The sequence below is a fragment of the Acipenser ruthenus genome, chromosome 27, assembly GCF_902713425.1.
Source record: "Acipenser ruthenus chromosome 27, fAciRut3.2 maternal haplotype, whole genome shotgun sequence".
Lineage (NCBI taxonomy): Eukaryota > Metazoa > Chordata > Actinopteri > Acipenseriformes > Acipenseridae > Acipenser > Acipenser ruthenus.
In genome coordinates this window covers 4393557-4414388 of record NC_081215.1, presented here as the reverse complement: position 1 = coordinate 4414388, position 20832 = coordinate 4393557, and the positions used below count along the sequence as shown (strand labels likewise).

The following is a 20832-nucleotide window of genomic DNA, read 5'->3' as shown; positions in this document are numbered from 1 at the left end:
TCTTCCGTTATCTGTGCAGACCTTGACGGGTGGTGAGGTAATTCATTCAGCCAAGATAAGACCTCAAAGGAAATTTACCATTTCAAGGTTGGTATCAAACCTTGCTATTTAAACAAAAGAGATTAACCAGTTGTAAAATAATGGTCTGGTGGGGGGCTCCCGAGTGGCGCATCCAGTAAAAGCACTCGCTAGAGTGCAGGATGCGCTCTATAGCCTGGACGTCGCGAGTTTGAGTCCAGGCTATTCCACAACCGACCGTGGACGGGAGCTTCCAGGGGGCGGCGCTCAATTGGCCGAGCGTCGCCCGGGGGGAGGGAGGGTTAGGTCGGCCAGGGTGTCCACGGCTCACCGCGCACCAGCGACCCCTGTAGTCTGGCCGGGCATCTGCGGGCTTGCCTGTAAGCTGCCCAGAGCTGCGTTGTCCTCCTACACTGTAGCTCTGAGGCGGCTGCACGGTGAGTTCACAGTGTGTAAAGAAGCGGGCGGCTGACGGCACACGCTTTGGAGGACAGCGTGTGTTCATCTTCGCCCCTCCAGAGTCAGCGCAGGGGTGGTAGCGGTGAGCTGAGCATAATAAAATAATTGGGCATTTCAAATTGGGGAGAAAATAAAAAAATAAATAATAAATAATGGTCTGGTGTATACTGGCAATTTGTACTGGTGTTTTTTGCCAAACAATGTATGTGTAAAGAAACTGCCAACAGTAACAGCAAGATTAAACATTCCTTCCCTTATCCACTCATTTTTCCACAGTCTTAGTTAAGATGCAGATATCGCTATTGCACTGTGAAGTTCCACAGTCTGCTTATCCCGAATCTTCGCCCAGAAGACAAATACAATTACTCAACGGTTATGATAATTCCCCATCAATTTAACTGGCACCATTACAGTAAATCGTCTGGTTAGTAATGTTGTCCATGCAGATAATGACCTGGGTTAACAACATTACTGCATTAGTGTAGATAATGACCGGGTTATTCAGTCTGCGTGGTTATCATTTGGGAACCCCTGACTGATAAGCTAAAGGTTTCCATTGCAGGCAATAAAAACAATGGTGTCAACGATCCTGGAAACTGAAGCCCAAGTCCATTCAAAAGCCTTATTTTGGCCATCACAAAGAAACCTTAGAAAAAACCATTAACCTAATTTGATTGGTACCACTTTTGCTTCTCGAACCGAAAAAAGGAAGAAAACAGTCCATCGGCTTTAAAAAAAAAAAAAAAAAAAAAAATTCAGCTTAGTCTTTATAGTGTGGAACAATACGCCCACGCAGCAGTGAAAAATGAGAACAGGAAGGGACTCTGTTCAACACATCCCTGGCTTGGACCATTTTCCGCTTTGATGAGCATCACACAACAATACCACGATTCTTTAGACCCAGCATGAGCCCCTTCCTAATCCCCCTCCTTCAATGAACTTGAAGTTCTATAGTGGAGAGATTCAGATAGGAGGAGGCTCTTTCTTCTCGTGTGCATCTCACTACATCAAGTCAAGGCTCGTTTGAAACTGAAACAGCCCCACCTCCCATTACAAATATGTTCAGCAAACAAATGGTGGTCTTCTTATTAGGAGAGGAGGCATACCGTTACAGAATATGCCAGACTCGAATAGGAAACGGACATGCTGTACTCTGTTTTCCATTCACCTCAACAGAATGACAACCAATTTCACCATAGAGTGTCCTTAAAACAGGAGACAGACCAGCACCAATAAAAGCTCAAACACATACAATGGCCCTAAGCCGTCAGATGGCATGGAACTATACAGTCCACTGCCTTTGGGTTATACAAGAGATCCAGCAAATGTCTTGGGTATCATCAGAACATTGATCTGTGCATTAGTTAGCCTCCCTTGCTCATATTTCAGATTATTTAAAATGGCCATATGACCAGCACTAGAACATGACTTCAAAAAGATAAGCAAAAAAATATTTAAAAAAAACACAAGACTAATGACTCAGGCTTAATCTTTAATTTAACTTGGGACCGTTACAAATCCAAAACTACTTTAGAGAAACTAACTGACAATTACTGCAGTAAAACTTTTTTTTTTTAATGAAACAGATGGTACAGAATGTATAGCAGAAGTATTGAAGCAACATTGTGAGTCTTTACTACAAGGATCGCTGTTATCCACATGACTGCTGACAGATACTTCCCAGATAGTTTTTTTGTTTTGTTTTGTTTTTTTTGCCTTAGCAAGCCCCCTTCTTCCAAACAACTCCTTCATTGTGTCGTTTTTATGAGGAGTTCAGGCATTCCAAACAGCACCCTGCATGCATACAGTAAAACGGGCAAAAATAGCCCTTAAAAGGTAAAAAGGTCAGCAATCAACGTAAACCGTTTATACACTTCTGTTTTATCTAACTGACGAGAGCACTCAGAGTTGATTAAAACCACAAAACAAATCTGCACGCACTCTTCCTTCTAGCTGATTAGACAGTGCCACTGTCCTACCGTTTCTCAAATAGGAGGGAGGATACGCTTTAGTAAATCAAGATCTATAAAAAGGAAAAAATCAATACAAACACAACATTTATTAAGATCTATAAAAGCAGCCTGAAAGGACAACATCCAACAACATGTCAAATCATCCTGTAATTTAAAATCTGTGACATTAGCAGAGATTATCCGACTGGTATATAACTCCATTATATCCACTATAGCTGTGAGGGGCGCAATTTACTTTGAAAACTCCCATCTGAGGCTTCATTAAAACAATAAACACTGACTGTATCCCCACAGATACTCCAAACACAAATCCAATCTAACTCTCACTGGGTCTGTTTTTTCGTTTCTTCCCCTTGTGATTTGTGTTCCCAGTAAGGAATTGTATGCTAAGAATTCTATTTACAGTATTTCTTTGTTCAGGAGTGGTTATTCTTAGAAGATGCTCATAGAAAAAACAAAGGCAGAACTTATAATACCATATATAAACACAGTGGGATATTAAAATTATTTATGAATCTCCAACACCATTGTACTGTAGATGTGTACCATTGAAAATGTAAGGGTCTATTATAATTTTCCTGGTGATAATTGATCGTGGAAGAATGACTCGCTCTGAAAACCTCTTGAACTTGGTTCAGTATTTGGAGATTTCACTCGGAGAAACAGAGTGAAGAACTAAATCAGGATTCCGACTGCATTCCAGCTGATCCTTAACCCTACACTGCCGAGCTGGGAAAGAACAAACAGGCCTGCCTTTCAGGGGAGTACTGGACTCGATATTTTCTGCAAAATGTAGAGGTCTCTTACAAACCCCTAAACGCACACACACACATCAATTCACTTGTGATTAAGATTATTTAAAACGTCATACCCATTTGTCATTTGTATAACCACAGGACTTTGTCATACTCCATGTAGAGCAAAGCAATGCACACATTCTTCTTTCAGGACAAAAAAAAAAAAAAAGGCACGTAAACTATTAATGAAGTTGGCCGTAAACCAACAGCATTCATTCATTTTAAAGCACGGCCAGCGGCTACCCTTTTTGTTTATTCAAAGCTGTTCTTAAAAGTTTTTTATTTTTATTTTACAGCACCAAACCTTCAGCGTCAGATGTTATTTAATAAACTAAAAGACATAATATAATGTTAATTTTGTTCAAAACAAGTCTACAATTTAAGAAATCACCCCATTTGATTAAGTAGTATTAATTACAACAACAAAAAAATATATAGGATCACTGACTTTTCTAGCCAGTTCCTGAAAGTGCAGGAAAAAAAGCATTATGAAATTAAATTTACTCTACCAGTAGCCAGAAACTGTAATTAACTCAGCAGTCTTTGTATTTCATAGCGTGGAATGTTACACAGGCTCTAACTAATTGTATATTCTTAATAAAGAAAAACAGGAGGTTTGATGCTTGTAATGCTTTGCAAACACCACTTTCAAAAGAGACCACGAATTAAGAAACCAACTTCTTCCCACACAGAACAGCACACAGGAAAGCGTTTTGGGGCCAATAACCAACTGCTTCCTTATCTAATACCAGGTTAAGGCTGGGCACAAAAGCTACCGACACAAAAGGACTTAGATTCATTTTCATTTAAGGAACGACGTCAACATACATTACAGATATTGACATCCTCATCTGAATGCTACTTTTCCCCAGGTCTCTAATCAGGCCCACAATCCATTCTTAGAATTAGATTTCTCAGAACCCAATATATGCTTCGTTTAGCTTGTCTGCAGAATATGGATCAGTCACTCAGCGATGCTGTGATCTGATTTGTCACGATCACCACCTGAAAAACTCAATTTCCAATTCAAAATGAGGATGACAGGTCCATAGCAACAGAACTGAATATTTCAAATGATCTCTCACCTAGAAGGCTTGACACACAGCAAGATTCAATTTCAGTACATTTAACAAGAACTACAGAACCCTATTAGAGTCTGGAAAGCTTCTCATACGAATTCATCAAGACGATCTTGACCCTTAATACCCTCAATGCCAAGTCGCAGAAAACACACAACAAGACTGCAGATGTGTTTCCGAGGAGAGAAGGACATATCAGTCCATTAGACGTCTTGACAAAAACAGCTACTGCACTGCAACATACAGAAACGTGTTTTCCAGTCTTGTCATTTTGATTAGTCCTAACCAGACAGGACTTCTTAATGACAAAGATAACACTTACATCGAGATAGGAAACAATTAGAGAAGCTATATTGTTCCTTCATAGATGTAGAAAAGAGTGCCTAGAGCAACACCAGCCAATAGATAGATCTGCAGTGAAGCCTAATCATTCTAACCAGTTCAAATGAAAAGGAAGCTCTTACCCACTGCACACATACAGCAGACACACCAGCCTGAATTGAATTAGCTTTAAAAGTAAGTAAAAAGAAAATAGCCAATAAGTTTCTATTGTGGCGCTTCCCCCAAGCAATTACTACAGATCATTATGGAGCTACAGTCCACCTGGAGAAGTTGTGCTTTGAACACACCGCTCTACTTTTAAATGTTAAAAGAGAATCAGGACTAACTGCAATGACAGCCAATGCAGCCATTTCATTTCATTACCCATTATGACCCTCACCCATTCAATCAGCCTATTGTTCAAACCTTGAGAACTAAAAAGTAGACCCCTGAGGGTACCAAGTGCTTTAAATGACGATGTAATGACAGACTTTAGCCCCCTGCAATGTATTAAACGGTACCTGCACTTAAACCTTTCCATAGCAGTGTCTGCTAATTGAAATTGAGCTTTTTTTTTTTTTTTTAGAAACAAGAGTTTTGGAAAGTTGACAGGCGTTATGACAACACTCCCTAAACCAGACCCCTCAGGACTAAAGCAGCTTATTCCCCAAGAGGGACTTTGTTTCAAATGGAAACTTCCAATTGATGTAACGAGACAGGAACAAATGCCTCCCAATCGAACAAAATCCACTCCTCATGCTGTGGGTCCTGCTTTTATAAATAGCAAAATAATTCTTTCCATGAGATAAACACGTTTAGGGAGCTGCTATTTCATGTATTTGGGAAGTGCCCAAACGTCAATGTTGTGCGCTTTTTTTGGCTTACAGAGGGTGGACCCCTATTGCCATTTTGAAAGGTTTCACTGTGAAAACAGTTGGGAGTCGTCACCAGCCTTTTCCTGCATATCCGTCCTATTCTGCATAAATCTGTACCAAGAAGGAAGTTGTACTGAAGTACACTAAAGCATGCTGCTTGATAAGATCCTCAATGGTCATCCTGAATTAAGTCCAGGTTGAAAATCCTGCATCTGCTGCAAATCTCCAGTATACAAAAACAATGTTGTCTATTTGCCTCACAGAATGTTAGTCACCCGCTTGTGTCAACAGCTACAGTAACACTACTAAGTAATTCCATTATGCAGTGTAAAAATCAAGCATAATTGGTGTAATCAGAGTGAAAGAATAATGAGGGAAATTGCTCTGAACAGTGACAAAGTTAACAAACATCCATCACGGCTAAAACAAAACTATTCCAGCTTTGTACGAATGGGAAAAAATCAAAAGTTACCTCCGTTTCAACATGCTCCCGTAGCAATGCTGCATTTCACAAATTCCTTCTCTCAAGAAAATGGAATCTATTCAAAGGCTGCTGAAAACCACCAATTCACTTTTTAATTATCGGTGTCAGTCTGTGCCAAATACCTCTCTCCTCCTGGTCTAGGTGTGGGGGGCAGGGGGACGTGAGGGGGGAGTGTGTGTTTTTTAACAGTACATTGTTTTTTGTAATGCTAATTTTTGATATACAGATTTATCAAACACAGAACTGTAAACCAATTTGAAGGTAAAGTACTTATTTTCCTAATGTAACTTGCTGTGTTTGCCTGTATTACTCATAGCGATGGGGCAAAGGGCAGTTGAATGAGAAACTGCACTATGTTCTGAATCAGGGATCGCTTTTTTTACTGTTGCTATGGAGGAAAAAAAAGAGGTTAAACGTTTATATTGACAGCTTCTACAGCATTTAAATTAGGATTTAATTTCCACTTTATCAGTCTAGGTACAGATTCTAACACTCCATCTAAAGAAATCTTAATTGAGTTCCCACATGCAAAGGTAGAGCTTTGGAGAAAGATCATTCCGTGTGTTTGAATTCACTGACCTGATTACAATATCTGATATGGAGGAATGGGGTTAATATTATTTCAATTTGATTTTCTCGGTTTTTAAGCTCACCAGTTATTTAGTCCAAATAGCATCTATATAAAGGAACATTGTAGCCTTCATTTTCTCTTTTGATAGCATGTTTATATTCTCAGGCATGTCTACTGAAATTGTCTTGGTAATAAAATGACAAGAAATAACACATGGGAATGTTAGAAGAAAACACATTATACACATTATTAAAGGGGAGAACGAACAGGAGTGAGTGAAGCTTTTTTACAAACATATATATATATATATATATATATATATATATATATATATATATATATATATATATATATATATATATATATAGTGAACGTAGAGTCTCTACGACAATACAAAAGTTTGCAATTCTTTCAGCCAAACGTTCAGTTTTGGTAGCTTACCAAAAGTGTTTCTGTAGGGACATTCATGGTGGCACTCTCATTTTGCTTCAAAAGGATTAAATACTTGACTCCTGTTCATTTGTATTTTTCAACAAAAAATATCTATTTCTTTATATATAAATTGCTGTATTGCTTTTCCTTTTCTTCCGAATTACTGTACCGATGTCTTCTTTATTATATTTTAGCTTATGATTCCGACCTCAGTTTAAAAGGTCGAGATCGTACAAAGATGAAAGAGTAGTTTGCTCTTCAGGCAAATTGGCTGAACTAATCTCTTCTACTTTGCTGCTGTATTTTGTGAAAAATCACAGCTTTCCTTTAATTTAAATAAACAGTCCATCCTAACACCAAGGAGACTAAAAGCATGCTCTCCGAGTCTCCATGCAGATAACTTACAGTTAAGTAGAGTGATCATACCGGGATGCATACTGTTAGCTTACAGCATTATACTGTTACCTACCCAATGTAACCTATTGAGAGATTTTATATATATATATATATATATATATATATATATATATATATATATATATATATATATATATATATAGATAGATAGATAGATATAGATAGATAGATATAGATAGATAGATATATATAAAATACACATGTGTTATTTTTTGTGTAAAATGGGTCTCTAAAACATTTTAGTAATAATTAGTTATAGGCTGCACAGGGACCCTTTGTGTGTGTGTGTTCAATCTAAAACATTTGCATCAGATCTGCCACTAAATATGTGCCCTGAAGATGAAGATAACATCCCACCTTGAACCTGCTGATGCATAGCTACCCCCTTCTGATGTTAAAAGTTAGCGCTTCTTATCCAATTAAATAATTGTTTTTGTATACTTGATGTCCATTACATCTACTCTCGTGTAATGGAAATCAAGCAAATAGGGGGAAAAAAACAGGCATGATGCTCATATGAATTATGCTGGTCACAAAATGGAGGGGTAATGCATTGATGTTCATTTATTCCCATTTAAAATATGGTTCAAAGAGATGACAGTGGTCCAAGGCTCAATCTTTACTATACCAATGCAACTGAAAAGAAGAAATGTTAATACAGCAGCAACACACATCCTATTCCAACATTTACCCAGTTCTTTGAGGATTTGCATCAAGAGCTTTTCCCTAAAGGCTCAATCCCAAACCCAGTCAGCGCTGCCATTGCCTGGGAGCAACTGCACCTTGATTTGCAAGAGGGTTCTAACCACGGATTCTACTTTAATGATGGGCTTGACGTGTCTGGAAAGTCTGGCAGGGTGTGGGAACTCACAGGTCTGGCTCCTCTGGGGGATGCTCTTTGGTTTAACCCTACAGAAAGGCCAAGCAGAACAGGAAGCAATAGGGCTCTTGAAGGGTTTCCTTTAAGGGTGTGCACTTCTGATGATTTCTTTACTGGGGCTTTCTGTCAGACTATCAGAGAAAGTAACTGAAACATTATTTGCTATTATATACAGTAGAACTATGCAAACGTAAAAATAGGCTTCTCAGATCCAGATTTGCACTATTCTTGGACCACCTTAAAGGCAACATTAGGTAGTCCAAGATTCGTGCTAATCAGGGTCTGTGAAATGTCAGGTTTTCTTAGATTTAAAATTCACTCTGAAAACTACTTCTCAAGCTTTTAATTTAGATCTTTTCAACCCTCTACAATGTGCATTGAGATTATTGAAAACTTATTTTTTTGTTTCCAATTCCAGAAATAAAGTGCGCACTTTGTATCTGAAAATATCCCCACTGTTATGTTAGAGTCCTTTGGGAGTTCCCATTAATTGAATAAGTACTGAGGATTTATATTTCAGAAGTGGTTGCAATATATAAAGGATGTCTTCATTTGCCACTGTGCTCTGTTTAAAAGATATGGTTTGTAATTAGAATTGACTGGGCAAGAGAATTTGCTGGCAGAAGAAACATATCGGCAACTTGTGAGCGAAGCAAATGGCTCTGGCCTTTCGAATTAAATGAAGGCATTAATCAATGCAAGCATCGTACAGTGCAGTGTGTACTTCTTCATTTTCAATGCAAATGTAAGCCACTAGCCTACGGAATGCTCTTGCAGGGACACATTTTAGTGAGAAGCTAATTCAATGCCTGATCCACTCAAGAGGGTCAGTCTTAAAGACTCAGTAATTCCACACCAAAGAAGACAGTTGCCCAAACTGTTGTCTATATGATTTGCCGTTAAAAACATTCATTCAATTCAAAAACTTCTGTTACACATAATTGGTTATTTCGTACTTTTTAAAGGAAAGCCCTACAATCATTTCACTTCAGCTTAGTTAAAAATAAGAATTTATGCTTTCACTTTTGGTGGAAACTCAAATCACCATTTTCCACCATTTCCAGAAGCAGACTTCTAAACCAGCAGGTTGCCTGAACTTACCCACTCCAAATGCTGCACGTTCCTTTATATATGTATCTGCTATTTCATTTAATGCAGGCTGCATTGCTTTAGATCATCCCAAGTACTGTGATCTAAATGCATGTAGTAAATCATGGTCTGCACATGAAAGCACTACAAAGGCTTTTTAAAAAGAGCACATTATACAGAAAGCCTTAAGGTATGGAGTTCTCCTACTCTGATAAGTCAGGAATCGCATTAAAGAATAAAATTAAGACATGTCTGGGCCCATTATGCTTAGTCATCTACTATTACACTGCACTAGGAATAAAATTCATAACCTTGCAACTCAATTACAGCTCACATTTCTTAAACCAGTGGATCTTTACAAAACCCTGCAACTTTGACTACAAATGCAATATAACCTTCAATTGTTTAAGAACTCTTTCAGTACTATTTCTGCTTAGCTTGACTCTTTATTGTACATTTTCTAGATTTTAGACAACCCTAAGGCATTCAAATCGCTTTTCCTAACCGAAGTCAGCATATTATAGATAAGACATGCAATGTTATAAGCATGCAATGCTCTTGACTGCAATAGCAATTCTGTCATATAGCCAAAGTGCTTCTGAATTACATTACCCTGCACTTCCCAAAGCAAAGAGTCAATTACTGTGTAACACACAAGTCAAAGCGCGTACAGCGTATTCATTCGAAAGCCAACAGTCCACCCGTTTACATGCAGCCATTTAAAGAATTTGTTCTAAATAAAAAGATGTTTAAGAAAATAGCTAAAAAATATTCCCGACATAAAGTCCAAAATAATAATGTTTGTTCATTTCTTAATCGCTTTTACTATGCATACTTTAAAAACAGCACACAACTTGGTCTTGTCAAACTGACTTTAACAGGGGCATCCTAAACACAATTTCAGTAGTTCAGGACAAACCCACCGACACAATGATTAGAGAAACAACTTTATAGATGAAGTATGTGAAGCAAATGAACATGGAACAAACAATCTGTCATAACACCTACTTGGGTCGAAGATCCCCTACCTGGCCTGGCAGGAGACCCCCCCATAGTACTATACTTAGAAATTTAAAGTAGGAGATGGGGGCGGGTGGTGGGTTGCGAAAGAACAAATGCGAAAGGAAGGGTGAGTAAACAGGTTATTTATGCTAGTGGTAATTATTCAATTTGGATTCAATAAGAGGAAGTGATAAATGTGTGAGCGTTTGTCCATCCTCCTGAACCTTAGTTGTAAACTTAATTCTGTACAAGTGTTTCCACCAAACTAACCCAACGCCTCTGGTTAATTTGGGCAGGAGGTCCCAATTTTCCAGTCTCAGTACAACACTAACCTCAAAGTTATGTTTTTTTTTTTTGTTACATTTGAATAATTTAATTGGTTATTTAAAAGGATGTTTACAAAAGGTGGACGAGGCTCCACTAGACTAATAGAATACCTCCACAGGAAATATTACCACTATAAAGGTCACTGAATATTACCACTATAAAAGGTCACTGAACTACTGAGAAAGGGAATTGACTGTCGGAAGCAGCAAAGTGGGATTCACACACATTTTTATTCAGAGGAAATGTCTGTTAAAATGAGCACACGTCTAGACTTTGTAACGCTATTGAAAATATGCACAAAGCAAGTGAAATATTCAGAGCAAACAGACCGGCAGGAAATACCCCACACCGAACCAGCGACCCAAGACCGGGCTGCAAACAATTCCCACAGAGCATCATTTTCATACAATAATGCATTTCCTCCTTTACTAGCCTCAAGTCCCTGGTTGATCACCCCCATTAACCCTGTCAAAGTTGATATCCAGAACTTCCCAAGCTAGTAGTATCACTAAATTACAAAATGGCGGAAGAGTTTTCTGTCACTGCACTGTAAAACCGTGCAGTGTTTCAACCCAGAGTCTTGCTGCTTTTAGATGTCACTGAGCACTACCCTTCAGCAGTAGCAGGATTGTGAGAATTAAGCTTCAAAAGACCAATCATTAAGGTACATGTAGTGGTAACATTTTCAATTTAAGACCAATATAGTACAGCAAGTCACTGCATTCCCCTTTCTAATTAAAAGGATCTGGTTTTAATCTTTAAAGAACCTCACCTAATTAAGCTGGCATCCAGCTCTCTCGCTAAGTAAGACTTGCTCTTTGTTGCTGAATGCCAAAGCCTCACTGGCATCTCAGCTATTTCGCTGCATATCACTGCTGTCAGGCCGTTACTTTTCAGCACCTCCATCTCAGCAGATTTGTACAAGCAATTATCAGGCATTGAGACTGTACGAGCCCTGAGAAAGACCTTCCTATTAAAAGATATGTTTGAGGGTGGAGGGGACACTTTTCTCCAATATAATCTTACCCACTGTCAGAATGCTGAGTCTGGGACAGCCATAAAGTGCCTAAAATCAGACTCATTATGAATCCCTATTTTATATATAGCTTTGGTCTTAAATATTGTTGTTTTGAGGCTTTGGGAAGGTAGACGCTACACACAAATTTAAGTAGCTTTACTCTCTGACATGAAAGAGAAAGTAAAGTGGAGGAGTTCTCTATTCAGGCAAACAAACTCAAGATATTCAAGCGAAAAGCAGCACTGAAGCAGATCTTCTTTCACAAGCTTTGATGTCAGACTATCTGTATAAGTGTACCTGTTTATCCAAGGATGCTCCTGCTAGAAAAGTATACTCAGTGCTGTCACACAGCCGGGCTTGCTTTTTAGACGCTTCCTCAGTATGCCAAGAGCTTCAATGCGGTCTTTAAAACCATGACTGCATTTGAGCATGTACAGTATATCACAACAATTCAAGCTATAAGTTATTGCACCTAGGGAGTCAGGTTGCATATTAACATTGCACCCACAGAAACATGAAAGGTTTTATTCCAAGTGCAATAGGATGTTTTTAAATTAAGTCATTAGCAAAGCCTAATTTTGCATCACTATGCTCTACCCGGCCGCTATATTTTACTTGCCTGAAGTGTTAATCTAAAATGTTATTGGAATAACCAATGTGGAATTATTTTCTCACCTTTCATTCTCATTACAATATTAAATTAGCGGAAATTTTTAGATGTACATTTAATTAGGAGCTTCGGTGAGGCTTATGCAAGAGTACAAAAGTGGCGTTAATATGGGAGAACCTTTTGCCAATGTTATATTAAATAACACAAAGGTGGATTACTTGGAATTGGATACTGTAAATGTGTAATCTCTTATTATTATTATTCTATAGCCTATTACTTTAGGAATTTAAAAGTATCAAAAGCCTTTAAAACTATCAAAAGGAGAGTCCTTATCGCCATGTTCTTAAAATCTACCAAACAACAGAACAAGAGGCAGATAACTTTAGCGTGTTCAACAAGGAAAACACAGTGGAGATATTTAGAGCCTCCTACTTCTACAAACAAACCGATTTTTTCCCCCCCATTAGGATTCCTCAAAATCCTTCCATATTCCAACCCTGAGACCATTCCGTGACAATGAACAGGTAACGAGGGGTTTATAAAATCTAAACCTATGAAAGCCTTCCACTAAGAAGTATTTAATTACACCCCACACATTTTCAGACACCATTAGGTTGGCATCTGTCAGTAGCACAGCTCTCACAAGTGCAATTCCAAACACTGTAATAATAAGGGTCGATATGTATACCGTTTAATGAAAACAAATAATAAAAAGGTTACAGGATGACTGTACTGAGATTTCAGCGAGGGCATCTCCTCCACAGTTCAACATCTCTGCCACTGATTGTGTTTCTCTATTCTTCTGTACTCTGTCAGACAATGCAACCCTAATTAACTACACCAAGGAAAAGGCACAACAACACACGCCTTGTCACATTTCCTTCCCCCACCAGCACCGATTGGTGGGAAACAATATTAAAAGATGCTACATTAAAAAAAAGCCTTCTTTGCAAAAAGATAATACATTTGGCCTGCCTTACCTAAGGTAACATTAGCCAGTCCAAGAGTACCATCTTTCTGCAAATAATTTTTTTTTTGGTGTTAATGGGGGGTCTTTGAAACCAATGTGAAGTCAAAAATGTCCATAAAGAACTGTTAATGTTATAGCAATGGAGAGTCAAAGTGAAAAGATACACTATATATATATATATATTTATTATTTTTATTTTTTACAAGGAATGTGGCATAGAGTAGGGTGTTAAAAGGAGCACTACACATCTTCCTTATCACAGCATGCATGTAAATATGTTGTGAAACTCCATTGGTTTCAATCCTCCTCTTACACCTTCCACTGAGTGACCAGCAACCATGTAAAACCACAATCCACCTTCTAAAACACAGTACTGAGGGACAGCTTCATAACCTGTCCTTGAGCAGCAAAGCGACTTCCAGTCCCTCAACAAAAATGTCCAAAAAAAATATATCACCCACAAATAAAATCACAGTTACCAAATATTCACAGGCAGTCTCAGCTCAGCTGCTGCATGCCATTGGAGGGCCACCCAGCTGAGAGAGTCTTTGTCAATCTAATTAGACCCTTTCCACCAAGCCCTGCATCTACACAAACACCACTCAGGGATTGGGTTCCTGGGGAACCGAGTCAACTGCAAAGCGAGAGGTAGGATGGAGGCACCTTGCGGGGAAGCTAACAGAGTCTGCATGCAACACTCGAGTAAGGTGGTGAAGAAAACCACGGGACACTGCAGCTCTGACTGTGCGCAAGGGAAGGCACTAGATGTCAAGACTGTTCCCTGTTTACTGACACTTACGAAATGTACAGCAAAATAATGCAGCACGCATTTCCAAGCAAGACAGCGTGAGACAGCGTTTCCACTGAGACAGAATGAATCAATACATTCTGCTGCTTGTCCACCACAGAAATAATGGTTTCTATGACAGCGGTTACTGTAGGCAAAACAGGGGGTGGGATGTGTGATTAAAAATAATAACTGCCTTTATATTTAAGAAATTAGATCAAAGGTAGTACAGGAATATTTTAAAAGGAAGGAGTGTGTTGTAATAGTGACACTTTTACAACAAATGTTTTAAGATGCAATGCATGCTGCAAACCTGCTTCAACATACACGATTATTACACACAGCCCTCCGAGGCTGAATTTGGTCAGGGTTAACAAATATAAAAGACTTGAATTTGGGCTGCTTAAAACTTTGCATCTCCTGCCTAGCAAGATCTTTAGTTTGACAGCATGGTACTGCGGGGGTGGGGGGGCGGTTGTTGATGTATGTTGTGTCAGCAAAATGCATTTATTCAAATGTACACATATACCTTGTAAATATATTTTTACAGGATGTTAAGATTTCATTGTCTTGAAGGTATAACAATCAGACAAAGCGAGGCTTTGATACTTTAAGAATGCATACCCTCAAGCCATTTTCTTTTTTTTTTTTCCTACCTTGATTGAGCCCGCTAAGCATTAAAAGCGGCAAGCAAAACACAACATGCATTCCTGTCTGCACCTGTGCAAGGAATTTCTGTCATTCTAAAACTCATCAACGGTACGACATTATCAGGCTCTTTTCTTTCGAAATATTATCGTAGGCCCACACCTCAAATTCCAAATTCCCCAAGCTGCCAAGGTACTGTACAGTAAGGAAAGCATTAGCTCACTTGCCATAGCAGGTACCATCCTGTTTCTATGACACTCCCCAACACAGTTACCCAGTTACAGCACCGGCAAGCCAGTTATCAACTGCTTTCTTCATGCCACAGTGCTCAGGAGGCGGTTCAACTAAAGCTTTGCAAGTTTAGGCTAGGGCTGTGCTTGGCACAGTATGTGTAATGTCACTATAGTTACTTCAAGAACAAAACAGTGTCAGATGTACCTATTGATCTGGATAGTCACTTGTGGGCTTGCTTTAGCGAGTGAAAAAATATGCTTCAGGATTAGTTTACAAAACACTGGAAGACGATATAGTGGCGCCCAATAGAAATATATATATGTTTTAGACTTGGATGAAAGTTTTGCCTTTTAAACAAAAACCTACTGTACTGTGGTATAGTATTTAAGCTTGCACTGACCTGTAACCAAAACATGCATTCTGGGTTTTTTTTTTATCCCCAATACCCATTTCACAATAAAACATGTGTAATCCTAAACTGTTCCTTTAAGTAATTACTGTACAAGTAGATTGCATTTCATTTCAAAACAGAAAAAATATCTATATATATATATCTATATATGTAGGGCAGCAGTGTGGAGTAGTGGTTAGGGCTCTGGACTCTTGACCAGAGGGTTGTGGGTTCAATCCCCAGTGGGGGACACTGCTGCTGTACCCTTGAGCAAGGTACTTTACCTAGATTGCTCCACCAAAAACCCAACTGTATAAATGGGTAATTGTATGTAAAAATAATGTGATATCTTGTAACAATTGTAAGTCGCCCTGGATAAGGGCGTCTGCTAAGAAATAAATAATAATAATAATAATAATATCTATAGATAGATAAATAGATAGATAGATAGATAGATGAATGATGTATTGGGAAATAGTAATAGTGTAAATTAAATTAAATGTCCCCTAGCCTCGCTCTCTTTGGTAATAATTCTAGATTTAATAATAAACTAAATCACCAGTAAAACATCATCCAGCTAAACACATTGCATTAATACATTATGCAGCAACACTGCAGTGCACTAATCACATTAAGGTTCCTTTAAACAGGCTTGGTTTTAATAAATACATTTAAGTAACATTTTCGACCAGCTCCTGAACACTGCATGCTGGCGCTCTTTGCCATAGTGAGAGGACTTGCACTGCTGTGTTACCACTCAAGAGTTCCGTGCCTAGACAGCCCGCAGCGCAATTTTCAAAGATGTGCCAGATTCCACTTACAGCCGTTCACAACATCATGCTGGTATGAGATCGGCTTACCAGGAATTGCTTTCAAAAATGCGGTACATTTCCCCTGCCCTCCACCCTCCACTTTTCCAGTTCCTCTGTGTAACAAAAAATGGTTTTATAAATCTGTGCCACCAAGATTACGTATTATTACCAGAGCCCGAAGCAGCCATCAAAACTAAGACGACGCGTGAGATCATGGAGCTTTTTGCCCTCTTTCTAATCCATAAATTGGTTTCCTGATGCCATCCTGTTCCCAGAACGAAACCCACCTGGAAGTGAACTCTCAGGGTCACGCAGGAGAAAAAGCTGCAACACAAACCACAGCTTCCATTGCTTTGGAACGCAGCGTAAAAGATAACCTGGGGCAACAGTTCCTGTTAAAGGTAGTTACCTCAGATTACACAATACTCACTTATACACAACACCCTGAACACACACCACTGGCTCTCTGTCTACTGCTTCATGTGTGAAATATTAATCATTGAAAGAGGTTGAGAGCTACAGGAGAGGATAGCATGACACAGGTTTAAAAATAAAATAAAAAAGGATACACAATATGCTACTGCAATCAAAGTCTTAGCAGGGACAATACAATTACAAATGTAACAGTGGTATAGGCTTGAGAAAAATCAAGCCCTGGAGATTTTACTAATGGAGGTTTCCATAGCGACCGTGTACTATCTACCCTGCTTCCCCACACAACATATCCCACTACTATCGGAGATTCAAAACCTTTATTGAGTCATCTCCCATCACAGATATATTACAGCACGCATTTAAAACTTTAGTTTTAATTTAGTTTTATATCAGGAAGCTGCTCCATTCAAGGGCACTACAAAACAGTAGACAACAGTGAAAAAAATAAAAAACACACACCCAGGCTGATGACACATACTTTTTTCATATCTTTTCCTTAATGGGTTTCTAATATTCATTGTGATTTATTCTTGCAGGGTTGTACCGAAGGGCCCACATACCTTCCACGCAGTGCTCCACCTGCTCCAGGTTCCTCAGAGTAATCCTCATCAGGCTGGAGCTCAGCATCAGCTCATTCTTGTGAGCAGGCCACATATATTCAGGAGCCTGGTTGACAAAGAAAATCCGCGTGTCGCCGGTAGACACCTGATTGTCACAGATCCCAGGGTCCCCGAATCCTCCAATCATGACTTTATTCCCGCCGTCCAGGAGAATTTCATTGGTCACCGTTGTTTTGCCTTTTAGATAGCGCCAGACTCTCACCTATTGAAAAACAAGGCATTATTTATTTTCTATGAACCTTCTAAACACCAGTTTGAACCACAGGAAACCTGTATGTAAAGACCACCTGCCTCAAAATACCTAATATTACACAGTCCCTTGAGCAGTGATCAGAAGTGAGCAGTTTTCTCCAGGTGGTTTCCGATATGGCACACCACTGTAGCGGCTTATCTATGCCATCATTTAATTAGACAAAAAACATGTCTTATGTGTATTGATGGCATTGTAGTGTTGTTTAGGACTGAGCTCACAACTTTGTCAGAAATAGTTACAGGTCAAGGAATTCAAAATGCTTGTACGACTGAAGCAGAAGATCAGACACCCAGCTACAGTATACTGCGGTGAAGGTTAACCACAGGTATGCCATGGTAAAAGGATGGTAAAGCACAGTATGAGCGTGGTATAGAATGGACAGGAGAGACACAGTACTGTCTCACCATGGGAAATGCATGGGAAACAGAAGGATTTAGATGGGTAAAACTACATCAAACTTGCATAAAGATACCCTCATCTTGCCAACGGTCACTTTTTGGTGTGATAAAAAGCTTATCAAAGGTGTCTAATAATAATAATATTAATCGTACTTTCAGTCACTGGTTGAATCTCTCTTAACTACGAAGGTGAAACGCCCAGGCAGGGTGCAATGATGAACACAACCTGTACAACGTGCAGACTAGGGAGAGCAACAGCAACAAGTAAATCACAAGTGTAGTCTGGGGATGAAGCAGGGGCCCATGTGTTTATGCTGCATTGCCTAATTAAACTCTGCAACAGTCCATTTAGCCCTTCTGTTTTACGGTCACGCGGAAATCAATCTACTTTTTGATGGGGCATAATTCGGACTGTGTGCAGGGAATGGAAGATTGGCGTTAGTATAGCAAAAATGACAGGAAAGGATAAGTGGGAGTTTTAAATGTAAGAAAGGTGTTAGTTTTCTTATTTACACGTCATAACTGTAAACAATCATGTAGTTACCCTAAAAACGAAAGTATTAATTAATGTTTTTCTTTTGTTTTAGTAATTCTAATACTAAATGTAAAAATAAATAATAATAATAATTATATATAGTCTGCGAGGTAGTGGGTGTTGATTGAGACCCTACATTACTGTTTAACTCCGCTCTCAGGCATGTCTATAGCCTGGAGGGGGTTAGTCATGCTAACAACATTGGGTTGTGTTGAAACACAAAACAAGTTTGTAGAAGATGGCTTTAGTTTACATACACACACACACAACAACAACAACAACTACCCGGGGGGTGTATGTCCAGAAAACATTAAAATCCTCTCTTATCTGTATACCTGCGACCTAATTACTGCAAATAAGGCAGATTTAAACGCCTCGCCCTGCTTACTCTACAGTAGCCTCAGTATCAAAGTTCAACAGATAAAGCATGGGCTATACCTATACTTACCTGGTTACTGCAAATCACACCGCAATATTTAGTTGCGGGTAGGGGTGCAGGGCACTTAGCTATACGAATGAGATCAGAAACAGCGGTAGTTATGTCAAAACAATCTAAACTTTTCTTTTCAAAAATTTGAAACTGGTAATAGATCTTTAAAATGACGAGTGTAAACTGACGTTAAAATCTCAGATTGTGAGAAAGCAGACCTGGAACAAATACTTCTTGTCAATGTTCACAAAGGGAGCGCTTTTCTAATTTCTTCTCCTGTCTGTATACTGTATACCTACTTCGCACGGTGTTCTCCAAAATCAAACACCTTCTCCCCCGAAATCTTACCTTGCAAGAGTAAGTATTGTGCACTGGATCCATGTTCATGATTTCTTCAACAGTTCCAGTTAAAACAACACTGGCTTCTTCTTCCCTGCTTTCCAACTCTTTTTCCGCACAACTTCCATGACAGCGTTTGAACAAAACCGCGACCAATATTAAAGTCCAACAGGAAAAGTCTGCAATCCGTCTCCACTTTGTGCCCATGGTGACGGTAAATAAAATCTCAGAAAAGTAACACAACCTCTTTTTAATACCTCTTTCTAAACTTCGATGCTATAACCACATGAATAGAGACCTTTGGGTGCAGCCAGATCTAATGCATCTGGTTTGCTACTTTGTTGCAAAGCGGGGACTGAAAAGAAAAACGACTTGGTTCTCCGATGAGGAGGAATGTGCAATGGTCCCTCGGTTTCTTTCTTTCTTTCTTTCTTTCACAGGAGTGACGCTGCGGATTTGCATGCAATCGGAATTGCTGATAAGACTGGTGAAAAATCTGTCTTCCCTCTCGTTGCAGAGACTGGTGTAAAACGCCACCCCCAGGAAATGCAGCAACACACCAAACTGAATAAAAAATAAATAAATAAATAAAGAAATAAAAGGTTAATGGATAATCAGAAAAGACGGACGTGATGTCAGTTTTTAAGCAGTACGGGTTAACCCAGTAGAGCCACTTTTTTAAAAAAAGACTGTAATGTGGCGGGGTTTATATTTACCTGAATAAAGAAATATCTACATTATGTACAAACAGTTGTTTCAGTGCAACGTTGCTAAACCAAAGAGTTCCTTGTGTTCCGACCAAACTGATATTTTTGCAGGCTTTAATTTCAACTAGGGCAAGCTATAATTTGACTGCTTGTAATAGAAAATCATAGGTTTGCAGTATCCAGAACAAACTAGAGGACAGCGGAGTAGTTTGTCAAGATCTGGTACAACAGTACAGTACTACGAATTAGAATCTTAGAAGAAACATAACGTCAGTAACATGTTGTTTGCAGTAGTTTACTGTATTGGCAAATCCTATTACTTATGCATAGGCATGCATTAAAAATGCAATACATTGTCCTAAATGCGATTCCTCTATTGTCCATACCCTCACCCTAATGTTAAGGTAGGTGTGTGTGTGTGTTGAGATTAAGAAATTATTTAAATCTTAAACTCAGTATTCTCTCATCTTGCCCGACTTTCTACACCTATGCCCCCTTTAAACAGTGTGACAGATTTAGAAACAGCATAACTTTATAAGCTCTTGCTGAAAATTACAGTGTAGGTATTTCCAGTAAAATGCTATAACAAAAATGTCATTTGTGAGTTCCCTTTCCCCCTTGCTTTATGCTTTTGTGTGTGCTTCCCTGAGCACCATTGGGGCTGGCAAATGACATTCCCAGACCCCTGCTGCTATAGGCACAGGGTACTAACCACTACAAGTTTAGTGACAGGAAGAGAGGTTGCTTATGTAAACAAACTGGACAACCAACAAGGCCCCATAAACTGGAAGAATGTAGTTACCAGTCACTCAGTAAATAATCTTACTTTGAAATAAAATGAAACCACAGAACAGTGGGACACTGTGGCTTTAACGGGGAAATGTGTGACGTTAAAGAGAAAGAAAATGTAATTGCGAGATA

The 20832-nt window shown here is 39.0% G+C and overlaps 1 protein-coding gene across 9 annotated transcripts in view; it reads right to left on the bottom strand.

Moving 5' to 3' along the window:
• LOC117431977 (agrin) overlaps positions 1-19770 on the bottom strand; it is a 159119-nt gene extending 139349 nt beyond the window's left edge. For 5 of the 9 annotated variants that reach the window (XM_059002375.1, XM_059002378.1, XM_059002376.1 and 2 more), the window contains exons 1-2: positions 19214-19770; positions 17190-17451 (exon numbers count right to left, since the gene is read on the bottom strand). In XM_059002375.1, the coding sequence (XP_058858358.1) occupies positions 17190-17451; positions 19214-19411 (460 nt within the window). In that variant the 5' untranslated portion in view covers positions 19412-19770. The remainder of the gene's footprint in view (positions 1-17189; positions 17452-19213) is intronic. The other 4 variants (XM_059002380.1, XM_059002381.1, XM_059002382.1 and 1 more) reach the window with 1 other exon arrangement.
• Between the last annotated feature and the right edge of the window lie 1062 nt (positions 19771-20832).